This window comes from Lampetra fluviatilis, chromosome 40 (assembly GCF_964198595.1).
Source record: "Lampetra fluviatilis chromosome 40, kcLamFluv1.1, whole genome shotgun sequence".
NCBI classification, from domain to species: domain Eukaryota; kingdom Metazoa; phylum Chordata; class Hyperoartia; order Petromyzontiformes; family Petromyzontidae; genus Lampetra; species Lampetra fluviatilis.
The window spans coordinates 4517311-4540075 of record NC_136314.1 but is presented as its reverse complement, the minus strand read 5'-3'; the positions used below and the strand labels follow the sequence as shown (position 1 = coordinate 4540075).

General features: G+C 50.0%; 1 protein-coding gene across 3 annotated transcripts in view; it reads right to left on the bottom strand.

The window, feature by feature from the left end:
- SLC2A13 (solute carrier family 2 member 13) overlaps positions 1 to 22765 on the bottom strand; it is a 38248-nt gene that overhangs the window by 7080 nt on the left and 8403 nt on the right. For all 3 annotated transcript variants that reach the window (XR_013639784.1, XM_078874896.1, XM_078874897.1), the window contains exons 4-6: positions 10087 to 10258; positions 7945 to 8023; positions 6169 to 6274 (exon numbers count right to left, since the gene is read on the bottom strand). Coding sequence is in view for 2 of the 3 variants with exons in the window: in XM_078874896.1 (XP_078731022.1) it covers positions 6169 to 6274; positions 7945 to 8023; positions 10087 to 10258 (357 nt within the window). In the remaining variant the exon portion in view is untranslated. The remainder of the gene's footprint in view (positions 1 to 6168; positions 6275 to 7944; positions 8024 to 10086; positions 10259 to 22765) is intronic.

Here is a 22765-nt window from a genome sequence, read left to right as displayed (position 1 = left end):
AGCACCTATGAAGGACAGAACGGCACACGAGGGGATGGGTGGTCAGCAGCATGCCCGGCCGCCTTTGTCTCCCTAGTGGCGATATTTACACATTACACGAGGTACTCATTTAAGGCCGAGTTAACCTAGGGGAGGCACAGGACTGGTTCAGGAACGGTTCAGATAATCGCCCCTGGAGTTGGTGGCCGCGAGCGGGAATCGAACTTGAGACTCTGCCGGGTTCCTCGCACAACTCGCTAACCTACCTCCACAGTGCGCGTGCTTGCATGCGTGCGTATACACAGACACGCACATACGCACACAGACGATGGAATAAACCATCAACTTTACTTCTCGTGTTCACCGTCACCTCCATACGCGCGCACGAGCGCACATCGCCAGCCTGAACCCGCGGCAATTCATCCAAGGGCGCCGGAGCGACACATCGGCTCGTGCGCCAGGGTACGGTGCACAGACACACGCCTCTGGCGAGCACAACGGAAATGACGACGACGCAATTCCTTTACCCATCGAATTCCGTATTGAGTATCGAGGCTGTTTTTTTCCCCGGAGCGTTCTGCTTCGGAATGTTTGGCCAATTTTGTTGTTGAAAGTTGAATACGGCAGGAAACCGTGGTACCTGGAGAAAACCCCATGCATGAGAAAGGAGAAATGCTCAAACAACCCCATTTAACTGCATTGTCATCAAACGCATCTGACTGTGGAGTTTTCCAGATCTGTGCGATTCGTAAACTTGTGCCTTCCCAAGAGCAGGATTACAGACGTGAGCCATCACACGTGCACACATGCATCCATACAAACGCATACATGCATGCACATGGGCGGGCACGCACGCACACACACCGCATGCAAGCACGCAGACGCACACGATCGAACACATGCACGCGCGCACGCATGCACAGTCACGCACTTGACCCACAAGAGTTCAATCACGTTGCTGCCATCCTCTCCCGGCGATGAGTTCTAGAATGAAAGAAAGGTGAACCCTGAAAAAAAACAATCAAATGCTGCGTCTGCTGCAAGAGAAGTCACACACGAAAGTAGCATTCTCCCCACAAGAAAACACACGTCTGGCTTCAAACAGCGACTTCAAAGCGGCAGCTATCATGTTACTCTGCATTCATGACATCTCTCCACCTTGCTCCCCCACCTGCAGACAGCTGGAATTTAGAATACCTCAGAGCACTTGTCAGGAAGCTATGTGGCTGAGGGGTGAGATCATCTATAGACAGTAAATAAAGACCTTCATCTGTATGTCTCAAAACAGGTTATTTGAACACTTTATTTAGAATTTCACTGTGAGCTAAGAAGCTCCTGAATCGGGTTTCATCAACAAAATAGAAAAACTGTCACATTAAAAACACGACGCTTGCAACAGGTCGCATAAAAATTATAAATAGAATAAATACAGAAATGAAAAAAGTATATATTTTTTACAATATATTACTTAATTAGAAATTACATATTTAACTAAACTGAACATTAAGATTAGAGAAACATATTGCAAAACGAGGAATAGAAACGCCTTTGGAAAAATTGCTTCCCTGTGCAAACGACTAATTCGAAGTAGCACTAGTAACCATAACAATCACCATCATCTACTTGCTTCAGCAGTGGCAGATTGGCAGGAATGCACTTAAAAGAAGTTGATTTCAGATGATTGAGTGAAGGTGGTAACTGCGAATCAAGTTTTGTGGTGATATTGCTCCAGAGACGAGGGGCGGCCACTGAGAATGCCCGATTACCAAAACCTGTTTTGTACCTTGGAACATTCAACAAAAACAATAATGAGCTCCCTCAGGTTAGGTCTGACGTCAACAGATCCAACAAATACTCTGCCGAATTGGAACCAAGGACATTTCTAATAAGCAAAGCCTGGTGAATGATTCTGCGATCAAGGAGGGATGTTAGGCCAGTCTATCTGTATAGGTCACAATGATGAGTTTTATCAAGGGCATCCAGAGCAAACCTTACAGTACTTCCCGACAAGGTGGAAAGCTGAAATATGATACTTAGGTAGCTTTTAGGACACAAACAACAGGAAAAATCTGAAAATGCGAGATTTTTCATTTCAAGGCCCCCAAATCTCGATTTTAAGTGCCCCATGAACATGTTTGTGTGCGTCATTCAGAAACCTTTCAAAATAATATTTTGCGTTGTTTTGTTTGATAGAGCATTAAATGGCAAATAAAATTAAAGCGAGAACCATTGGTTCTACAGTACTTTTATTGCTTGAGATATTTCGGACGCAAGCGGTTTTGAACGAAAAAATACGCATTTTATTATGTTCAAATTTGAATAATTCGAAAACGGTAAAATTTTAAAGTTAATATATATTTGTTCTTTCTAATAAAAAAGAACGGAATCTTTAAACCTCTTTAAATATAAGTATTTTTTTTAGTAGTGTTTAGTGTCTGATTGTAGATAAAAATTGTTCAAAATCATATCAGGTTAATTATATTCATTGAAAACGTATGCCTGCGAAGACAGGCTTCATGAACTAGTTGTATATATATGTTGAACTTCTTTCGCACTGCACGTAGCCAACGGTGCTAATCATCCACTGCTGAGATCCGTGGGTAAAACCCAGGTTTCAGACAAGTGTGATGATACTAGTTTCTCGAGTAGGGAACTCTATCCCAGACGCGTGTTAATGTAATACTGTTTGAGATCACATTTGGGTTATTACTTCATTTGGCCAAATTCCAGCTCTGTGCATTTAATATTCGAGTTTGAGTAACATGTGACCACAACTATTTGCAGTCCATTAACAGCTGTGCCTCCAGTGGGGATCAAGAGGTCCACTCAAGTGGAATCAGAAGTAGGTCTGTGAGATCTTTTTCCAGGGCCGCTTTTCTGACACAGGGTGGTGCGCGCTGCTTGCTGGCAGAATATCCAAATGTACATTCTGCCAATTGCATAATCGGGTTGGAATCTACGGAAGAAGAATAATCTGGGAATAACAGTTGCCAAGGTGACCGCAGCAGTGGCGACGCGTCGTGTAGTGGTGCACCGCTCTGTGAACCTGGCGACCCGAGTTCAATTCCCAGCCACTGTCAACAAAGACCAGTGGCGAGCTAACCTGGGCCTATCGTTCAACCCAAGCCCACGCTGACCAGTGCGGCAAAATATGATCAAACAACCCAGCTCGCCAACAGGGCATTGGGAGGCCTTGATCCGGCAACAGATTGTCAAGGAGCTGTAAATTAGTAAAACTGTCCGGGCCTATGGGCACGAGTGTCTTTTTGCCACTTGCTCGGCTAATGAACTCCGATTTCAAAGGCAGCTCCTGCCCCATCAAACGAGCCACTTCCGCCACAGCTAAAACATTCATACCCGAACTTTCGTGATCTTTTTCCAAGGTGGCAATAAAATATTAAAGGTTTTTCTTGCATTTGCATGCCACACGTCCGATGTTATGAATAAATTTGGCACCGCGCATGTTTGCGCGCGTGTGTGTGTGTGTGTGCGAGCGTGTCCGTCCACCCATGGGCATCTGGGTCTATCCCGTAACCTCCAGCAAGCAATAATTCAATACTTCACGTGGCCTCAGGGTGCACCTAGCCTGGCACAAGTGCCGTGGTGACGGCACCGCCAGTTAGTGAACGGCGGTTGTCGAGTTGTGTGAAAGTGTGCGCACGCATCTGTGTGTATGTGTGCGCGCGCATGAGTCGATGTGCATGTGTGCGTGCATGAAATGTTAAGGTAGTCTGTATTTAAAATAAGGGCCAAGGTAGCAACTCTGAAACATTCTTCGATTAGGCCAACATTTCACGGTTATGCATAATTCAAGAGCAAGAAACAATCTCAATCGTGAATTGTATTTTAATAAGAACCATCCTCGTGACTTTATATCTATTTACATAAGAGTGTCATTTAATATGTTCGCGTGTGTGAATGTGGGGAGCGGTAGTGTAGCGGTGAGTGCGCTGTGCTCCGAACCCCGTGACCTGAGTTCGATTCCCGCTCACGACCAACACCAGCGACGATTGCCTGAACCTGTCCTGGGCCTCTTCTCGGTCCACTCAGCCTCAAATGACATTTCCACTGGGGAGACAAAGGCGACCGGGCATGGTGCTGGCAACCCACACCCTCGTCCGCCGTTCCGGCCTTCATAGGCGCTCGCTACCAGCACTTGCCCCAAAAGTCTGTTAAAGGCTATACTGGAGGATCTTTGTCTTTGAGTGCGATTGAATGTGCCAAAATAGAGGCACAAGCTGGCACAGCCAGGAGCACAGGTGATGTATCTGCCAGTGATCTCAGTCAGTCAACCCATGTATGTATATTGAACTTCTTTCACACCACGCGTAGCCAACCGTGCTAATCGGAGGTGCCACCTGGGTTTGTCCTGTGACTTCCTGCTAACTAGCTTTCACACCTCAAAATGGCCTCAAAGCGCACCTAGCCTGGCGCAAGCGCTGTGGTAATGTCACCATCACTTAGTGGTGAATGGAGGCTGTTGTTATTGCACATGTGCGTGTATGTGTGTCGGTCTTTGTATGTGTGCACGATGCAGCGTACGTGTGTGTGTGTGTGTGCGCACATGTCTTTGTGTAGATGTGCGGCAAATGGTGATTGAGTTTCAGGACAGGATCACCCCTAGGTCGGATCGACATTAAATGAATACTCTACATGGCTTATAAACAGCAGCATTCGGGAAGACAAAAGTGGCAAGGCACAGTGCCGGGTACACGACCACCCCTCTGGTGAATAGGTGATCGCGAACAGCACTTACCCATGCAATCTCGAAGGCTGAATTGAGGGATCTCTGTCATTATGAGTATACGTTCACGGTATATATTTTAACTGACACATAAATGTTATAATGTCTGCAAGGACCGTGACGGCTAATCATTATCTGTCATCCGTAATGTCCGCTGGCCTCGCCGAGCGACGGCTCACGTGCGTGAATGTGCATGTGTCTGTGCGTTTGTCTGTGCGTGTGTCTGTGCGTGTGTCTGTGCGTTTGCCTGTGCGTTTGCCTGTGCGTGTGCCTGTGCGCGTGTCTGTGCGCGTGTCTGTGCGCGTGTCTGTGCGTTTGCCTGTGCGTTTGCCTGTGCGTGTGCCTGTGTCTGTGCGTGTGTCTGTGCCTGTGCGTTTGCCTGTGCGTGTGTCTGTGCCTGTGCGTGTGTCTGTGCCTGTGCGTGTGTCTGTGCGTGTGCCTGTGCCTGTGCGTGTGTCTGTGCGTGTGTCTGTGCGTGTGTCTGTGCGTGTGTCTGTGCGTGTGTCTGTGCGTGTGTCTGTGCGTTTGCCTGTGCGTGTGCCTGTGCCTGTGCGTGTGTCTGTGCCTGTGCCTGTGTGTGTGTCTGTGCGTTTGCCTGTGCGTTTGCCTGTGCGTGTGTCTGTGCGCGTGTCTGTGCGTGTGTCTGTGCGTGTGTCTGTGCGTGTGTCTGTGCGTTTGCCTGTGCGTGTGTCTGTGCCTGTGCGTGTGTCTGTGCCTGTGCCTGTGTGTGTGTCTGTGCGTTTGCCTGTGCGTTTGCCTGTGCGTGTGTCTGTGCGCGTGTCTGTGCGCGTGTCTGTGCGTGTGTCTGTGCGTATGTCTGTGTGTTTGTCCGTATGTAGAACCTCTGGTCGCACCGTACGTAGCCAAGCCGTGGGATTCAGAGATGCCGTCAATTGCTGAAGGGTGAGCGGCGGCGCAGTGATTAGCACAGTACGCTGCGAACCCAGCGGCCCGACTTAAAGATTCCCAGCAGCGGTGGCGAACGTCTCAACTAATGCTGGGTCTCCGCGAGGTCGACCTCAGCCTCCAATGGGGACCTGGCGCAGCATTTAAACACCAGCCTTCATAGGCGCTCGCTAACAGCACTTGCCCCAACAGTCTGTTAAGGCTATACGGGGGATCTTGTCTTTGTCTTTTTGTGCGTGTGTGGGGGGCGGTGGCACAGCAGTTAGCGCATTGCGCACCAAACCCGGTGACCCGACGTCGATTCCTACTTACAATCAATAACGGTGCCGAATATTTGAACCGGTCCTGGGCCTCTGTCCGGTCGACTCAGCCTCAAATGAGTACCTGGCGTGGTGTGTAAACATCGCCACTATGGTGTGGTGCTGACCACCTACGCCCTTGTGTGCCGTGCCAGCCTAACAGCACTTGCTCCAACAGTCCATTAAGACTATACGGGGGGCAATATTTGTCTTTGCGTGCACGTGTTGGTGCGTACGTACATCACTGTGTTGATGCCGGCTAGCTGCTGGAACATCTGCAAGCCGCAGCCAACGACGAGTGCTCGCCGCGTAGGAGGGTGCTTTATCATCTTCCACAGCACCCAGCCTTCGAGCGCGCGCACACACACACGGGGCACGGGGCACATGGAGAGGCAAGGTCAAGCCGATGAATGGGCAGGTGTGGCTATGAATAGCTCCGCCTGTGCGAATGCCCCGGAGCGCGTCCCATCTCGTCAGATCTCAGCGGCAGCTAAGCAGGGGTCGGAGTCTGGACGGGCAACCGCCGTGTGTTCGAAAGCAGGCGGTCCGGCCTGCTGCAGCAAAGTCGAGATTTGAAGCTTTCGTGACTGCAAAGATTCATACTCTTGTTTTTTTTCGGTAAAGTCACGTGGGTAATGATAATAATAATAAAATAAAATAATAATAAATGAAAAAATAACTAAATTAAATCACGACGTTTTGGGGGCAACACAAGTCTCCGTCTTCAGGTGGGATCGTCACAGCTATTTTTTTTTTTACGTGACTTTACCGACAAAACCTAAGAGTATGCTGCAGCAAAGTCGAACACATGTACATCTCCTAACTTCAACACACGCCTTGTAGGAGTGAGTCTTTGAGCTGCAGTGAAGCAATGATCATGCCGATTAGATGTACTAGTGTCTGATATGTCTGTTGTTCAAAATTTCACTCAAAAAAAAAAAATCCCCAGTACTACAATCCCCAGCATTCATCGAGCACAGCGCCGACCAGCGGGACGAAGGAAGGCCCTCATGAAGCAGTGGATTGGCAGAACGGGCCGTAACGCGTGCGAGATTGTTCAGAGCTCTAGACAAAGTGCCGTAAGTCAAGGTCAAGAGGTCACCACGCCCCGTCGTCGCTTGTGTTCTTCCGTTAGGTGCCAACGCTGTGACGCAGTCGACTACTTGACTTCCCAGGCTCTGCTGATTCTTATTCTTATTACCCATCTTAGATTTCTCTCCTTCATTAATTCATGAATCAATGATGGAGAGATCAAGTAAAACAAATTATGTTTATCCAGATGAGCTCAAGACACCAAGAAAGTCTCATTTGCAAGTGTGACCTGAATAAATTTCGATTTAAAGCTTTCGTGACTGCAGGGATTCATCTTCTTGGTTCTTTCGGTAAAGTCATGTAGAAGGGAAATAATAAAGTAATAAAAATAAAACATAATAAAATAATTCTCACGACGTTTCGGCCACAACGCAAGCATCCGTCCTCAGGTGAAGAACAGGTCTGTCCGGAAGACAGCGTCTGAATGAAACACCCCAGGCTTGGAGCGTATATTTAAGAAGGATCTTAAAGTTTTGAGGAATCCCACCCCGTAGTGGCGGTTAAATTTCGATTTAAAGCTTTCGTGACTGCAGGGATTCATCTTCTTGGTTCTTTCGGTAAAGTCACTTACAAGGGAAATAATAAAATAATAAAAATAAAACATAATAAAATATTTCTCACGACGTTTCGGCCACAACGCAAGCAGCTTTTATTATTTCCCTTCTACGTGACTTTACCGAAAGAACCAAGAAGATGTGACCTGAATAGATTAATGAATGAGTGAATTGTTGAATAGGAGAATTATTACATTTTTGTTTAACGAAAATGTATACGAATCAGCATATTGATTAATAAATGAGTGAATGGATGCACAGACAAATTAATGAGTGAAATTATTTATGAACATGTCAAAAGACGAATGAGTGAGCAGAGGAGTGAATACATGATCGAATGAGTTAACAAACTGGGAGATCCTCCCCTCACCTTTTCGCGAGTGGGGCTGGTGTGACATCGCGTCTCCCTCCCTGCTGCCATCGTCCTCCTCCTCAGCGGTGATGCTCGCCTGGATCATCATCATCGTCGTCGTCATCATGATCGCCGTCATCGCCGTCATCGCCGTCATCGCCGTCATCGCCGTCATCGTCATCATGATCGCGTCATCATGATCGCCATCATCGCAGTCGTCATCGCAGTCGTCATCGTCGTCATCATGATCGCCGTCATCGCCCTCATCATCGCCCTCGTCGTCGCCGTCATCGTCGCCGTCATCATCGCGGTCATCATCGCCGTCATCATCATCGCAGTCATCGTCCTCGTCATCATAACCACAGTTACTGCGCTCGTGACAACGCTCCTGGGAGCACAATGCCACGCGGCTTTACTCGGAGGATCGTTCCGATGCAACTCCGATTCCTTGTATATTTCTTTGGGTTATGCCGTGAAGTGATCTGGCCAATTTTTTTTATTAAATAACCCTCCACCACCCGATAGCCAAAACAACTAACATCACCGTCACATGTACAAGCGATTGATGCACCACTTGTATAAACAATCGTCATTCACTAACTGAAAACATATTCATATATAGAGGATTGCAGAGCTTGGGCAATTGTTGGTGATGCCGGCTCACTGCCTGGTAGCTGCCTTCCAGTTTGTCTGTTGGGTCGTCGGCGATTGTGAGATCCAATTATGCATGAATGATGACGCGATATAACATTATTAAAATTACTACAATTAACTGTTTCAACTCACCGCAAAGCTGAAGAGAAATTTACAGGCACTCCTCTAGTTATGAACATTCTACTTATTAACTTTCAGAGATACGAACGAACGTGTTCGTACGTCCAGTTGCCTGTTCAGACCAAGTTTTTCATTAGAGTAGAGAGGAAACTAGGAGCACCAGAGAATTAGCATCTACATCTGCAGAACATAAAGAACCAGTGGAATCTACATCTACAGGTGATTATACAACTTTTAAAGCCATTCCCCGTGTTTAGTGAACATGCCGTACAACATGTTTGGAATCGACAAGAGTAAAATCGAGTTACGAACAAGACCTCTGGAAGTTTAACACGTTGGCTTTCGCGACCAATATTATCCATAAGAGGTTATACCCGCCCCGGTAGCGGGTTTAACGACACATTTCACGTGATCTAACCCAAAAAAAACCTCTATTATGGATAATATTGGTCACGAAAGCCTACGTGTGGGTTAGATCACGGAAATATTAATGTGTTGTTAAACCCGCCGAGTAACCCAAAAAACGTATATTTTGGAGAACTCTGGAAAATAACTCCTTAATAAGTAGAGGATTCCCTATATTGTCATATTGCTCTGAGATTTTGGTCATCTTGGTGGAGCCGCCCCACCCACCACCACCACCCAAACCAGCCCAACCCCGTGTCTGGGGGAAGAGGCGGGACCTATTCAGAAAGAGGCGGAGCCTGAAGGAGGAGGGGCGGGTCCTCAAAAGGAAAGGTGCGGGTCTGAAAGAGGAAGTGAAGATGAGTCCTGATCACATGATCAGGAAGGGGTGGGGCCTAAGGAGGAAAGGCACAGGGCCTACGGAGGTTGAAATTGTTCATTGCAGGTAATAAAAGCGTAGAATTAATTCGTTCCACGAAAACTACTGTTAACCAAAATAACTGTTAATCGAATATGGGAATTACACGTTATAAAAGCATTAATCCGTTCCAACGTAAACGTTATCTTTCATTCTAGATTTGAAGCTTTCGTGACTGCAAGGATTCATACTCTTAGGTTTTTTTGGTAAAGTCACGTAGGTAAAAAATAAATAATAAAAATAAAATAATAGAAATAAAATTATAAATCACGACGTTTCGGAGGCAACACAAGTCTCCGTCATCAGTAAATCTAGCTGTGATGGTCCCACCTGATGACGGAGACTTGTTTCTATTATTTATTTTTATTTATTTTTTACCTACGTGACTTTACCGAAAAAACCTAAGAGTATGTTACCTTTCATCAACGGCAATTGAAACCTCTATGGGAGGCGAAGCGGTAACGGAAAAGCCGTCAACCGATGTCACCGTTAAACCGAGGGGGGGGAGGTTGCGCTTTACCGCACAACAGTTACCCGGAGGAGCCAGCGGGGCAGCAACCGACCTGGATGCGGTCGAACTCCTCGTCGATGTTCTGCGTGCCGCGCATGCGGCAGAGGACGCGGCGCGCGTGCTGCGTGTGGCCGCTGCGCGCCAGCCAGCGAGGCGACTCGGGCAGGAAGAGGAAGCCCACAAACTGGACGACGGCCGGCACGCCCGCCAAGCCCAGCATGTACCTGCCGGCGGCAGGGGTGGGGTGGGGGGCACGAGCGAAATTTTTAAAGGGGATAAAGGTCTTCCCGTCTCAAGGGGAGGGAGCGAAGGCTGCGGCGAGGATACTGTGCAGGAGGAAATTTCATATGCACGCGGGGAATGTCGGCGCCACATTGCACACGAGCACACAACGTAATACTCTTACCTCGCAGAAAACATGCCTTGCTAACACTAAACACACCAATGCACGACACGTAACAAATGTGCTCACGGCTCATATCCACGAGCGACACGGCACAGGGAGGCCTTCTTCCAGCAGCGGATTCACAAAGGGCCGCACGATATTGTTATTATGATTACCCTTGAATAGGGCTACGATTTAGGTCAGGGTAATTTTTTCTGTGAAATAGAGTCGACAGCCGAGCTGCGAAGAAACAAACAATAATTCGAGCAAGGTCCAGGAATATCAATGGGGTGGTGACCGTTGTGAGTTATTGTTTTAAATATAAGCAATGTCAACTATGACAACGATTATTCATGGAATGTACGAATGAAAGTTAAATACTCCCTGTGCTCAACAGCAGCGCCAGGGGCACAGTGCCAACAAAACCCGAAATGGAAACGCGGAGCGGAAAATAGCGGTCGCAATTTTTTGTTCCAATCAATCGGCGCTTGGACATTTTTTCCCCTTCCTGCCGGAGAGAAAATCACTCGCCGCTTTGAGACGGACAATCGCCATCGCTAAACCCTAACAGCCACCCCCACGGGACACCACCACCACCCACCACCCACCACCACATCTGATGTATGTTTTTCCCCCCCCACCCCTCCGTCTTCCTTCTCCCCGTGTCATTTATCAGTTTGTGGCAGGCATGGACAGGTGGTATTAGGCACCGGTTGGGAGGATGTATTGGGGGGGGGGGGGGCAGTGGGAGAGCGAGCGAGCAAGGGGGGATGTAATTGGAAGGTTTGGTGGCAGAGACGTTCTAGGGCAGGCAAGGCGGGTGGGGGGGGCAAAGAGCAAGCGTGAGAGGAGGAGGCTGCCTGCCGAAAATTCTCGCCGACAGCCAATTACGGCGCGACCCCTCGCGAATTCGGTTCGTGACCTCTCACCCCAAATCCGCCCACCTAATCCCGTCCCCGTCCACCCTGCCGACAATGACACCAGACGCAATATGGTGCTGCGGTGATACGGTTTTTGCCCCAAGGAGACGGAATAGAATGGTTGTTGTGTGTGTGTACGAGACCTGGCCGATGCCTGCAGGTCATTCGAAATTTATTCCCACCATACGACCCCCTTGGATCATTCAGAACCAGAATATTTATACTGGAGGAATGCAATGAGCTCTTTTTCACAGATGTCCAGCCGCGGTAGGTCAGAACGTTACAACAAACGATGCATTAAACGGGACACGAATGCAAAGCAGAGGAAAGGAAAAATCAATCACTTAAAAAATATTCAGGTAAGGCCCACCGAGCTATTAACTTGTAGATAATATCTAATATCTAGACGCATTTTCCATGCAGGAACCACGGCCCTTCTCTCTAAGGGGCGACTCCCGTGTTAAAATATCGAATCCGTTGCCCGGAGACTCGGGCAAGGATTCTGCCACGTGGGAAAATTTGTGCAAGAGAATAAATGAGATTCTATTGAGATTCTATCGCGAACCCGGCTCAGCAGAGGTTGGGCGAGTTGAGACATCATGAAAAGTGGATAAATAAAAGCAAGTAATTTTGTTTTTATTGCGATTCGTTTATAGTTGGTTGCATCCAGCCACCTCCGATTAGCACGAGTGTCTATGTACGATGCGAAAGAAGTTCAACACACATACAACATGGTGATGATTCAGGCCAATGCAGCATCACCAATGAAATTCATTGCCGATGGCTAGCCCACAGAATCGGACCGATTCCTATCCCGATTGCAGCGTGGTGTCATTCAGGCGAGAAGGGAGGAGCGATGGGGCCCAGTCTGCGTCGTGGAATCACCATAGAAAAGTGTGGCTGGTTGGAATCAAGACTCAATACCAGTGTAATAACAGCCATAGAGGGTTCACGTGGGGATTGGCTTGCCGGTCCTGCTTTGTAGCCAATAAGGGATGAGCCAGGGAGCATGGCCTCGGCGTGATCTCGGCATGTCAGCAGGGGTGATTGGCCTGGCCATTCGGGGCCCCAGCTAATGGGGAGCCGGATCAGAGGCGTGGTCCCGGGATTGACAGGGAACCATCGAGAACGGTCAACGCTGTCTATGGATGATTGGCTGGGGGGTACCACGTGACGAAGGGATTAAGAGAGAGAGAGAGAGAGCGATCGAGAGCAGACTTGGGAACGACAAGAGCAGAAGTCACGCGCGGACGGGGGCTCTGGGTGCCACGTGCGCGGTGGGGACTTGGTGTGAAGTCTGCCCTCTCTCCGTTGTCTGCCAGCAACGGAGAGTGTGTGAGTAAAGTGTATTTGTGGAAGTGGAAATAAAAAGGACTGATTCCGAAGCCGTCTCAAGAAGGATTATTACACCAGCGTCAATTCCACAGGCCCTCCTCTTTCTTGATTGGACGTTTCGACGATTCTGCCAATTTCACCATTCCGCTACGAGCCAAGAGACCCGAGTTCGATTCCCTCTAACAGTCAACGTCTGTGGCAAATATCTGAACTGGTGCTGGGCCTCCCCTGGGTCAACTCGGCCTCGAACGAGTGCCTGCTGCATTGTGTGAACTGGAGCCCTGAGGGGACAAAGGCGGCCGGGCGTGGTCGTGGCCACACCACCCCCTTGTGCAACACGTCAGCCTTAATAGGTCGCTCGCTAACAGCACTCGAAAGACAACGCGTGGCGTCAGGCATATTTCTGCGTTGTTCAACCTTCAATTCGTTTTCTCGCCGCAAGCGAGCGACCCTCGACTCTGGAACACAGAGGCAACGAGGCCGAGTGGCGGCCTGAATGGGTGCTTGCCAACAACACTCGCCTTTGTTGTCCTTCCCCCGCAACCTCCGATTGGCCGCGGTTCGCGACATACGATGCGTGCGAAAGAAGTTCAACGTACATACAATACGTACGGACAGCCTTTGGGGCGCAAACGACACACACTCGTGTTTTGTGCGCGTGTACATACTGCACGTCTTCTTGGTTCTTTTGGTAAAGTCACGTAGAAGGGAAATAATAAAATAATAAATATAAAACATAATAAAATAATACAATTCTCACGACGCTTCGGCCACAGCGCAAGCAGCCGTCCTCAGGTGAAGAACAGGGCTGTCGGAAAGACAGCGTCTGACAGCCCTGTTCTTCATCTGAGGACGGCTGCTTGCGTGGTGGCCAAAACGTCGTGAGAATTGTTTATTGTTTTATTATTTTATTATTTCCCTTCTACGTAACTTTACCGAAAGAACCAAGAAGATGAATCCCTGCAGTCACGAAAGCTTTAAATCGAAATTTATACTGCACGTCGTTCGTGACGTGTGTCAGAATGGCGCGTATCAGAATGCGCGTACGCGTGCATCAGTGAGCATGCATTTCAAGTCGGGCGCGGTAGTGTAGCGATTAAGCGCGTGGCCCTATGAACCCGCCGACCCCAATACAATTCTCGCTCACGGCCAACGCCAGTGACGGTTATCTCTACCGCTCCTAAGCCTTGACCCAGCCTCAGATGAGTACCTGGTGCGGTGTGTAGTAAACATCAAGGTGGCTGGGTGTGGTGCTGGCCGCCCATCCCTTTGTGTGTCGTGCCGGCCTTCATAGGTACTCGCCAACAGCACTTGCCTCAACTGTCTGTTAAGTCTATACGGGGGATCTTTGTCTTTGCCATTGGCGAGTGGTGGCGCAGTGGTTAGCGCACTGCGCTGCGCATCTGAGTAAGAGAGCACCTTCATACGTGCTCGCGAACAGCAATTGCCACAATTGTCTGTTTCGGTCAGTGGTTCTTAATCTGGGGTGCATCACGCATCTTTTGGGAGGTGTGAGATGCCCTTTCTGGGGGTGCAAGACACGGCCAGATTTTTGTCGAAGGTAAATCATCGAAAACACAAATTAAGCACGGGCACGTAAGTGCAACTGCTTTGTTTAACCAAACCCCGTGTGTTTATTAAGTGTAAAAAAGATTTACGATTTGAGAACCAAAGGGGTGCAAGGCTGCAGTAAAGATAAAGAAGCACTGGTGATGGCTCTACGGGGGATCTTTGACTTTGTGCGTTTCAAGCCTTCATCAACTTGCATAGTAATAGCTGAAAAGTTATGTAACCGACACCGGCCAGGATGGATTTTAGCGGGGGTGCTCATTTTCCCCCTAATGTAGTCTGCATTAGCAATTCAAGTGATATAACAACAAAACAAAAAAACACTCCGCCACATGGCCCAGGAGGATAACGCCACGGATTTGGCGAGTGGAGTCGGAGTCCGATGACGCACTCGCAGTGACGCTCCCAGACGAGCGGTGAATGAATTCGACTTTCTAGCATTCGGAGACGGACGGCTCAGAAAAGCAAATTAGTGGATTTTTGTTTTATTTCTTTGCATGCTCAAGCGATTTAGCAAATGGTACTGAACCTGTCAACTTCGCTACGCTAGGAGAATCCCGGTTAAACTACGGGCGGCTGAAAACTGGACTTGAACCGCGATGGAGACGTCGTGGACGAGGTGGGAGTCCCCACACTTGACTCCACCACACGAGACACGGGCAGGGGGGTACATTGCACCACCGTGCCAAGACGACAGGAGCATCCCTGCACTTTAATTCTAAACGGTAGAACAAACGAATACAAAGATCCCCCGTATAGCCTGCAACATACTGTTAGGGCAAGTGCTGTTAGGGCAAGCGAGCTCCGATGAAGGCTGGCATGGCAGACGACGGGGGTGGGTAGCCAGTAGCACGCCCGGCCGCCTTTGTCTCTCCCCTCCCAGTGCTGTTGCTTACACACCGCACACAGATACTCGTTTAAGGCCGAGTCGACCTAGGAGAGGCTCTAAACCGGCTAAAAGTTGCACCAGTTATTGGTTGTGAGCGGGAATCGAACTCGGGTGGCTGGATTCGCAACGCAGTTCGCTAACCATAGCGCCACCACTCACCAATGGCAAAGACAAAGATCCCCGGTATAGCCTTAACAGATTGTTAGGGTAAGTGCTGTTAGCGAGCACCTATGAAGGCCGGCATGGCACACGAGGGGGTAGGTGGCCAGCACCACACCCAACCGTCTTTGTCTCCCCAGTGGCGATGTTTACATACTGCACCAAGTGCCCCTTTTGAGGCCGAGTTGACCTAGGGGAGGCCTAGGCCTGGGTACAGATAATCATCACTGGTTTGGTTCGTAGGGCAGCGCACTCACCGCTCCCCACCACTCACCAAAGGCACAAACGCACGCACAAAAGACAAAGATCCCCCGTATAGCCTTAACAGACTGTAGGGGCAAGTGCTGTTAGTGAGCACCTATAAAGGCCGGCACGGCACACCAGGGGGGGTGGGTGGCCAACACCACGCCCGGTCGCCTTTATCTCCCGAGTGGCGATGTTTACACATTGCATCAGGTACTCATTTGAGGCCGAGTCGACCTAGGGGAGGCCCAGGGCCGGTTCAGATAATCGTCACTGGTGTTCGCCGTGAGCGGGAATCGAACCCGGGTCGCCAGGTTCGTAGCGCAGCGCGCTAACCGCTACACTACCGCTACCCACGCACGCGCACACTCCACTCAGAGCTGAGATGTTTGACAGCGGAAAAAAATACCCCCACCTTTAATGTGCGGCCCGTACTTAACGAGAGATCCCCGTGCCAGATTGCAATGCTACACGTTAGGGGGCTTCAATTACTCACATTGATCTTCCCGGCGGACGTAATTAACAGGTCGTCTCCCAAATCACGGCCAGGAGCCGACAGCGTGCACTCTCTTGCAGCAGAGGTTAAGAGCGGAGAAATAAATGAAAAGGAGACATCCCAAAGACTCTTCTTTCCGTAGCCATCCTCGCCACGATCCTCATTCTCCCCGTCGTGCCGGCACTCCCCCGGCAGACATCGGCGATGCGATCGCCGCGGCACGGTTACCGTCGCACGGCCCCGTCAGACGGAGGCCTGAGGAACCGAGTAATCAGAATCAGAATCTTGATTTCGACTGCAGGAGGAATCAGCTGAGCTATAAAGCTCTTCTTCACAGGTGTCCAGTCATGGGCGGGTCAGCAGCCCATGCTGGCCCTGCAGCTTACAAGTGTAATGACAATAGAGCCTGCATGCGGTGTGAGGGGACTGGTGGCCACCGGGGGTAATGATAGGGGAGTCAGTTGTGAGTGTGAAGGGACCGGTGGCTACGGGAGGTAATGGCAGGGGAGTCAGTTGTGTGTGTGAAGGGACTGGTGGCTACGGGAGGTAATGGCAGGGGAGTCAGTTGTGAGAGTGAAGGGACTGGTGGCTACGGGAGGTAATGGCAGGGGAGTCAGTTGTGAGTGTGAAGGGACTGGTGGCTACGGGAGGTAATGGCAGGGGAGTCAGTTGTGTGTGTGAAGGGACTGGTGGCTACGGGAGGTAATGGCAGGGAAGTCAGTTGTGAGTGTGAAGGGACTGGTGGCTACGGGAGGTAATGGCAGGGGAGTCAGTTGTGAGTGTGAAGGGACTGGTGGCTACGGGAGGTAATGGCAGGGGAGTCAGTTGTGAGTGTGAAGGGACCGGTGGCTACGGGAGGTAATGGCAGGGGAGTCAGCTGTGTGTGTGAAGGGACTGGTGGCTACGGGAGGTAATGACAGGGGAGTCAGCTGTGAGTGAGAAGGGACTGGTGGCTACGGGAATGATCGATAAGGGAGCGTGGTCAGGCAACGGTGGAGACTGCCGGTGGAGCGAGCATCCAGAGTCAGCGAGAATGATGGAGAAGGGGGGCGTGTCCTCGTGTCGGTATGTAAGGGGGGGATGCACGGGAGACTCGGGGCCGTTGCGGTGTGGGTCTCCGCCGGATGTCAAGTGAACGCGTCTTCAATAAAGTGCCATCGCAAGAGAAGTTGCGTCAAGTCGTCATTACACAAGTCAATCGAGCCGGACCATTGAAGACTCAGAGCTTGAGTTCAGGAACCAAAAAGTGGAATCAAATTTTAATACGATGATTTTAGTTTTCTTCGTCAGGTGCAGTTATTTTATTTACAAGAACACAGTTGCTGAGAAACAGGCCCAAAGGCTGAAAACATCAAGCGTCAGCAACAAACGACACTGGTAAAAAAAAAAGTTGTAATCGATGTGTAAACGTGTTTCTCGAATTGAGAAAGGTTATCGTTTTGGGGGGGGGGCACGTCATTTTGTCAATTTCTGCACTTAAGTTGTTTGGGAGTTCCATCTGTGGGGGGTTTTTCTTTCATGTAAAATAGAATAGGTGGAGAGTATTTTGAGATGCAATGAAGACCGCTTATGTTGTGATTGAAACGTTGTGGGTTTTTGCTTTTATTATTGTCAAATTTTTTTTAAAGAAAAAAATAATAAAATGTTTATTTAGTTATATATTTTTTGAAATGTATTGTGGGTTTTTTGTTGCTTTTATTATTTGAAATGGATTATTTTTTGTTTTCTATCTACGTGACTTCACCAAAAGAACCAAGAATATACGATTAACATGATATTCAATTAAACGATTATTAATACCATTGCCTGGATTTAAATGAGCAAGAGCACTGTTACAATGTCCACTGTCGTCTCACGATCTCTGGAGGTGGTCGGATGTTTTCAGAGGTCAAGAGCACCGAGCTGGCGACGCTGAGACCCTGGGTTTGAATACAGGCGTCTTCAGTCGATAGTCTCATTACAATTCTGAACTCAATTTGGCTGAATTCAAATTTTACGGTTGACCCAGAACATTGCCATGACCCAGAACACTTCTCTGAGTGGCAGGGTGAGTGGGTAAGTACTGCCCTCTGCTGTCTGGAACAGAGGGCACCTGAACGGGATTTCAAATGTAGCTCTGTAATATCCACTTCCACGGGCCGTCCTCTAAATACAAAGGGCTGTGGCTGCACTGCCCCGTGAGAGTTCCTTGGGACACCGTCTCACGACGTGACGCCCAGTCACAGCATCGGGATACATTCTCGCGAGCTGTGATATTTTAGGATCATGGGGATGCATAAAAGTCTCCCATTGCAACCAAACATGGAGCTGCTATCATCTCTATTGTGGGTCTTAAGCTAGGTGTGGAAATTCCACATTCCAATGGCAGGGAACAGTCCATGGTTAACGCAACAAACAGCGAGGACTTTGACCAGAGGCGAACATTGAACATAAAAAGACTCGAGAATTTCCGTCCGCTAGCCGACTAATCTAACCGGTGCGATGCGACGCCACCCCGGATTCCCAGCGCTAGACGCCACAGTGTGGGCTCTGGCGCTCGCAGGCACCTTGGCTTAGAGCGCTGCGCACATTTGCACATCTCCCCAGACGATGTACGGAGCCCGGCGTATGTAATTTAATTCCCCCCGCTTTATTTGCCAACCGTGACGGCCACAGAACCGCGACCCGACGGCCACAGAAGCGTGGGCGGCGGTTTGGTTTTGCCGGCAGAATTTCCTGCTCCAGGCGGCGGTAGTGGAGCAAGTAGGTTGTCGAGCGGGGTGCGTCCGGCATTCTCAAGGAGTTCAGAGAGTTCAGTCAGCAACTGCTGAAATCCAGGGTTCGAATCCAGGCAGCCGAATGTGATGCAACTGGTATCTCGTGTGCAGCGAGTTGAGGTGTCACAGCCCAGTCACCAAAAAATAATTCCAACGTCGTAAATTGGTTTTGCACTCCAATCTCCCGGGTGTTACAAACGTCCGCTTGAATGTCATGCAATGAACGCTACTCTCGACGGCAGGCTGGCTGGGTGGGAAAGCTCTGCCCTCTACTTTGTGTAGACCAGAGGTCATTTGAAGAGATCTCGGCGGTAGCTCTGTGATATCCGCTTTCCAGAGATGCGAGTGAATTTCGTGGTCTCGTGACGCGACGCCGATAGCACAAATCGGGCAAAACCTTCGGGTCAAAAGAACAAAAATACCAGAACAAATAAATGCACAAAGTGGGCTACTCACCTCTTTGTGTGGATGTTTACACATTATTCCATCACGTGCACGGGTTTAATCTGGCGTAACATTTTTCGCCCGCAGCAAACAGAGAACCTTTCTACTATCGAAAGCAGGAACCGAGAACGAACCGTGAAACTCAGCCAGGCGTTTGCCCGTACAGCCCTATCATCGATCTGCTGGATGAGGGGGTCCACCGTGCTGTACGGATAACGGGGAGTCATTTAACCATACCTCACATCGCTGGTCAGTTCGGGATGGTGAACGTGGCGAGCGCAGGACAGGGGAGCATAGAAGAGCAGCACAACTATCGATTTTGCTGCACTGCCTTCTGCTGCCCACCATTGTATTGTAACCTCCGATTTTGACCGATGTCACATCTTGCAAGCTGAGCAGAGCTGAGGCTGTGCAGCTCTTGGATGGGCATACGTACACCATGCCCGGCAGGAGTTACAGACTGCGAGGCTGTGTGGTGGACTGTTAGTATCTTCTCACGGTTTGGTTGGGCTGTACTGTGGTTGAAAGCCTCTCGTCCTTCCACAGTGGATGAATGATTAACGTGGAAGAGAGACGTGGCCAACCTCTCCGACGAGACCGCCTCCCCCGGTGGGAAATGCCTTTAAATAAATCTGGCCTTTGGTGCTGTTCAAAGTTATAGAAATCACACAATGAAAGCTTAAGTGAAGCTTGGGCAGGACACATCATGAGGCTTAAGGAACAAACGTTCCCGAAAGGAGATGGAGCCGTGAAATCGGTTCATGTGGAGGTGATAGACGGAGCGGTGAAATCAGTTCACGTGGAGGGGATAGACGGAGCGGTGAAATCAGTTCACGTGGAGGTGATAGACAGAGCGGTGAAATCAGTTCACGTGGAGGGGATAGACGGAGCGGTGAAATCAGTTCACGTGGAGGGGATAGACGGAGCGGTGAAATCGGTTCACGTGCAGGTGCTGTATAGATTGATGCATCGCGGGACTATGAGCAATGGCGACAGCAGCAGCGGATAGAACATGGCAGGTCATAATAGCAAAGTCACAGTGCCCCATTGCTCGTTTAAGCGGGGAGACATTCCGGCTCTCAGTTATAATTACTGGGGTTGTTACTTTCGGTTAAGACGGAACGGGTTAATGCACACTGTCCCCTAAGCGTGAGCCACATGCGTCCACACTAATCAGTTTCTGGACAGGTCTCATTATTCAGGGCGGGCTAATAGACGGAGCGCCATTTCCCCCCGCGGGCAGCGGTGTATGAATTTTAAATTTTCCACGGAAGGATGCCTATGGCAACAAGAGACTTCGTGAGAAGTGGCCAAGGGCACGGAGATCAAGAATGTGGAACACAGACACGTGGGCGCGTGAACACACAGACACGTGGGCGCGTGAACACACAAACACGTGGGCACGTGAACACACAAACACGTGGGCACGTGAACACAGACACGTGGACGCGTGAACACACAGACAGACACGTGGACACAGGAATACACAATAAACAAAGATCTCCCGTATAGCCTTAACAGACTGTTGGGGCAAGTGCTGTCAGCAAATGAGGGGGTGGGTGGCCAGGGCTATGCCCAGCCGCCTTTGTCTCCCCAGTGGCGATGTTTACACACCGCACCAGATACTCATTTGAGGCTGAGTCGACCTAAGGGAAGCCCAGGACTAGTTCAGATAATCGTCACCGGTTTTCGCCGTGAGCGGGAATCGAACTCTGGTCGCCGGGTTCGTAGCGCAGTGTGCTAACCGCTGCACCACCACTCCCGACTTGGAACACACACACACACAGACACGTGGGTGAACACACTCGCTTACACAGAAACAAACACACGTAGTCAGGACGTACATTGGCGAGTACAAAACTGCTCTAAACTTGTCCGCCTCTGCACCAATGCTGCCGGTCATCAGTTGGTCACAATTTGCTCACATTTATTTTGACGGCTACCTCAGACAACAGGACCAGGATGCACTTCTTCAGGAACTGCTGACGGGTTCGTTACGTTGTTGTTTGAAACTTTATGGTTTTTATGGCTTACGCAGTTTTTTTCATGTCACAATGCGTTTTGCTCGTCATTTATGAAGTTAGACAACAGTCGTGGACCGATGCTGGGACGTGGCCCCAGCCGACTGTCTGTCTGTGTGGCTTGTCTGTCTGTCTGTCTGTCTGCCTGGCTTGTCTGGCTTGTCTGTCTGTCTGTGTGGCTTGCTTGCCCTCTCTGATGGTGGTGATGGTGGTGGTGATGATGGTCATCATCACCAATCGGGCCGTCCTGTATACTATGGACAAGTTGCCTCGGTTGTTTTAGACGCCCCCCTCGGGCTATAGGTGGGCTCCGTGTTCACGGCCGGTCTAACAAGTCCGTGGAGTTTGGTGCGAGGTCTCCCGACTAACAGCAGGCACGTGATGCCCAATTCAGCAGCTGATGTGTTTGTACCCGTGCAACACTGCGCGGTACTAGGGAGTGGCGAGAGCACCGTGTGTGTGTCTATGTGTGTGTGTGTCTAGCGAAACGTGGACCCCCCTAATGGAGCATCTTCGCCGGTTAGAAACATTTAGGCTGGCCTGCCTACGATCCATCCTGGGTTTAACCAGGCTGGATTTGTGAGGAGCTCACAAATCCTTGAAAGATCTGGGCAAAGTCCCATCGGTGAGCTCCTCCGACAGGCAAGGCTGCGTTGGCTGGGTCATCTAGCCCACATGCCCAGCCACCGCATGCCTAAACAGCTTTTGTTCGGCCGGATCGAGGGGGCTAAACGGGCGCGGCACGGGCTAGAGAAGAGATGGAGTGATGTGGTACAGGAGGACGTGGAGCTGAGTGGACTTGCCGATGACCGGTACCAGCGGTGTCAAGATCGGCCTCTGTGGAGGAGGCTCGTGAAGGACGCTACTGGGCAGTTTGAGGCAGTCGCCCTCCAACAAAAACGGAGGGTGGAGGAGCGACGCTCACAACAACGAGCGGAGCGCCGGGTGGCTAAAGCACAGTGAGTTGGCACAGTAGGGGGCACAGGTGGTGCATCAGTCAGTCATCTCGGTCATCTCAGTCAGTTGACCCGTGGCTCCTGAGTCTGCCCCGTGACCTCCTGCCAGCAGGCGTTCGACACTTCACGTGGCCTCAAGGTGCACATGGCCTGGCACAAGCGTCGTGGTGACGTCACCGCCACTTAGTGGCGAATGGCGGTTGTTGTTGTGTGTGTGTCTGTGTGTGTGTGTCTGTGTGTGTGTGTGTGCATCTGTGTGTGTGTGCGTGCGTCTGTATGTGTGTGTGCCAGGGATATGGGGAGTGGTGAGCGCACCGTGTGTCCGTGTACTACGAAACCGGCGTCCCGAGTTTGATTCCGAGCCACAGCTAACAATGGCAACGTCCGTAAGCGGTACTGGACACCTCGTGGGTCGACTCAGCCGTCAAGGAATATCTGTGGCAGGGTGCGTGAACAATGGGCACTGGAGAGATCGCAGCTGAACCGTTTCTGGCCTTGATTGGTACTTTTTACCAACAGTACAAGCGCCCCACAGCAATTTGCATTTGCTACACAGGG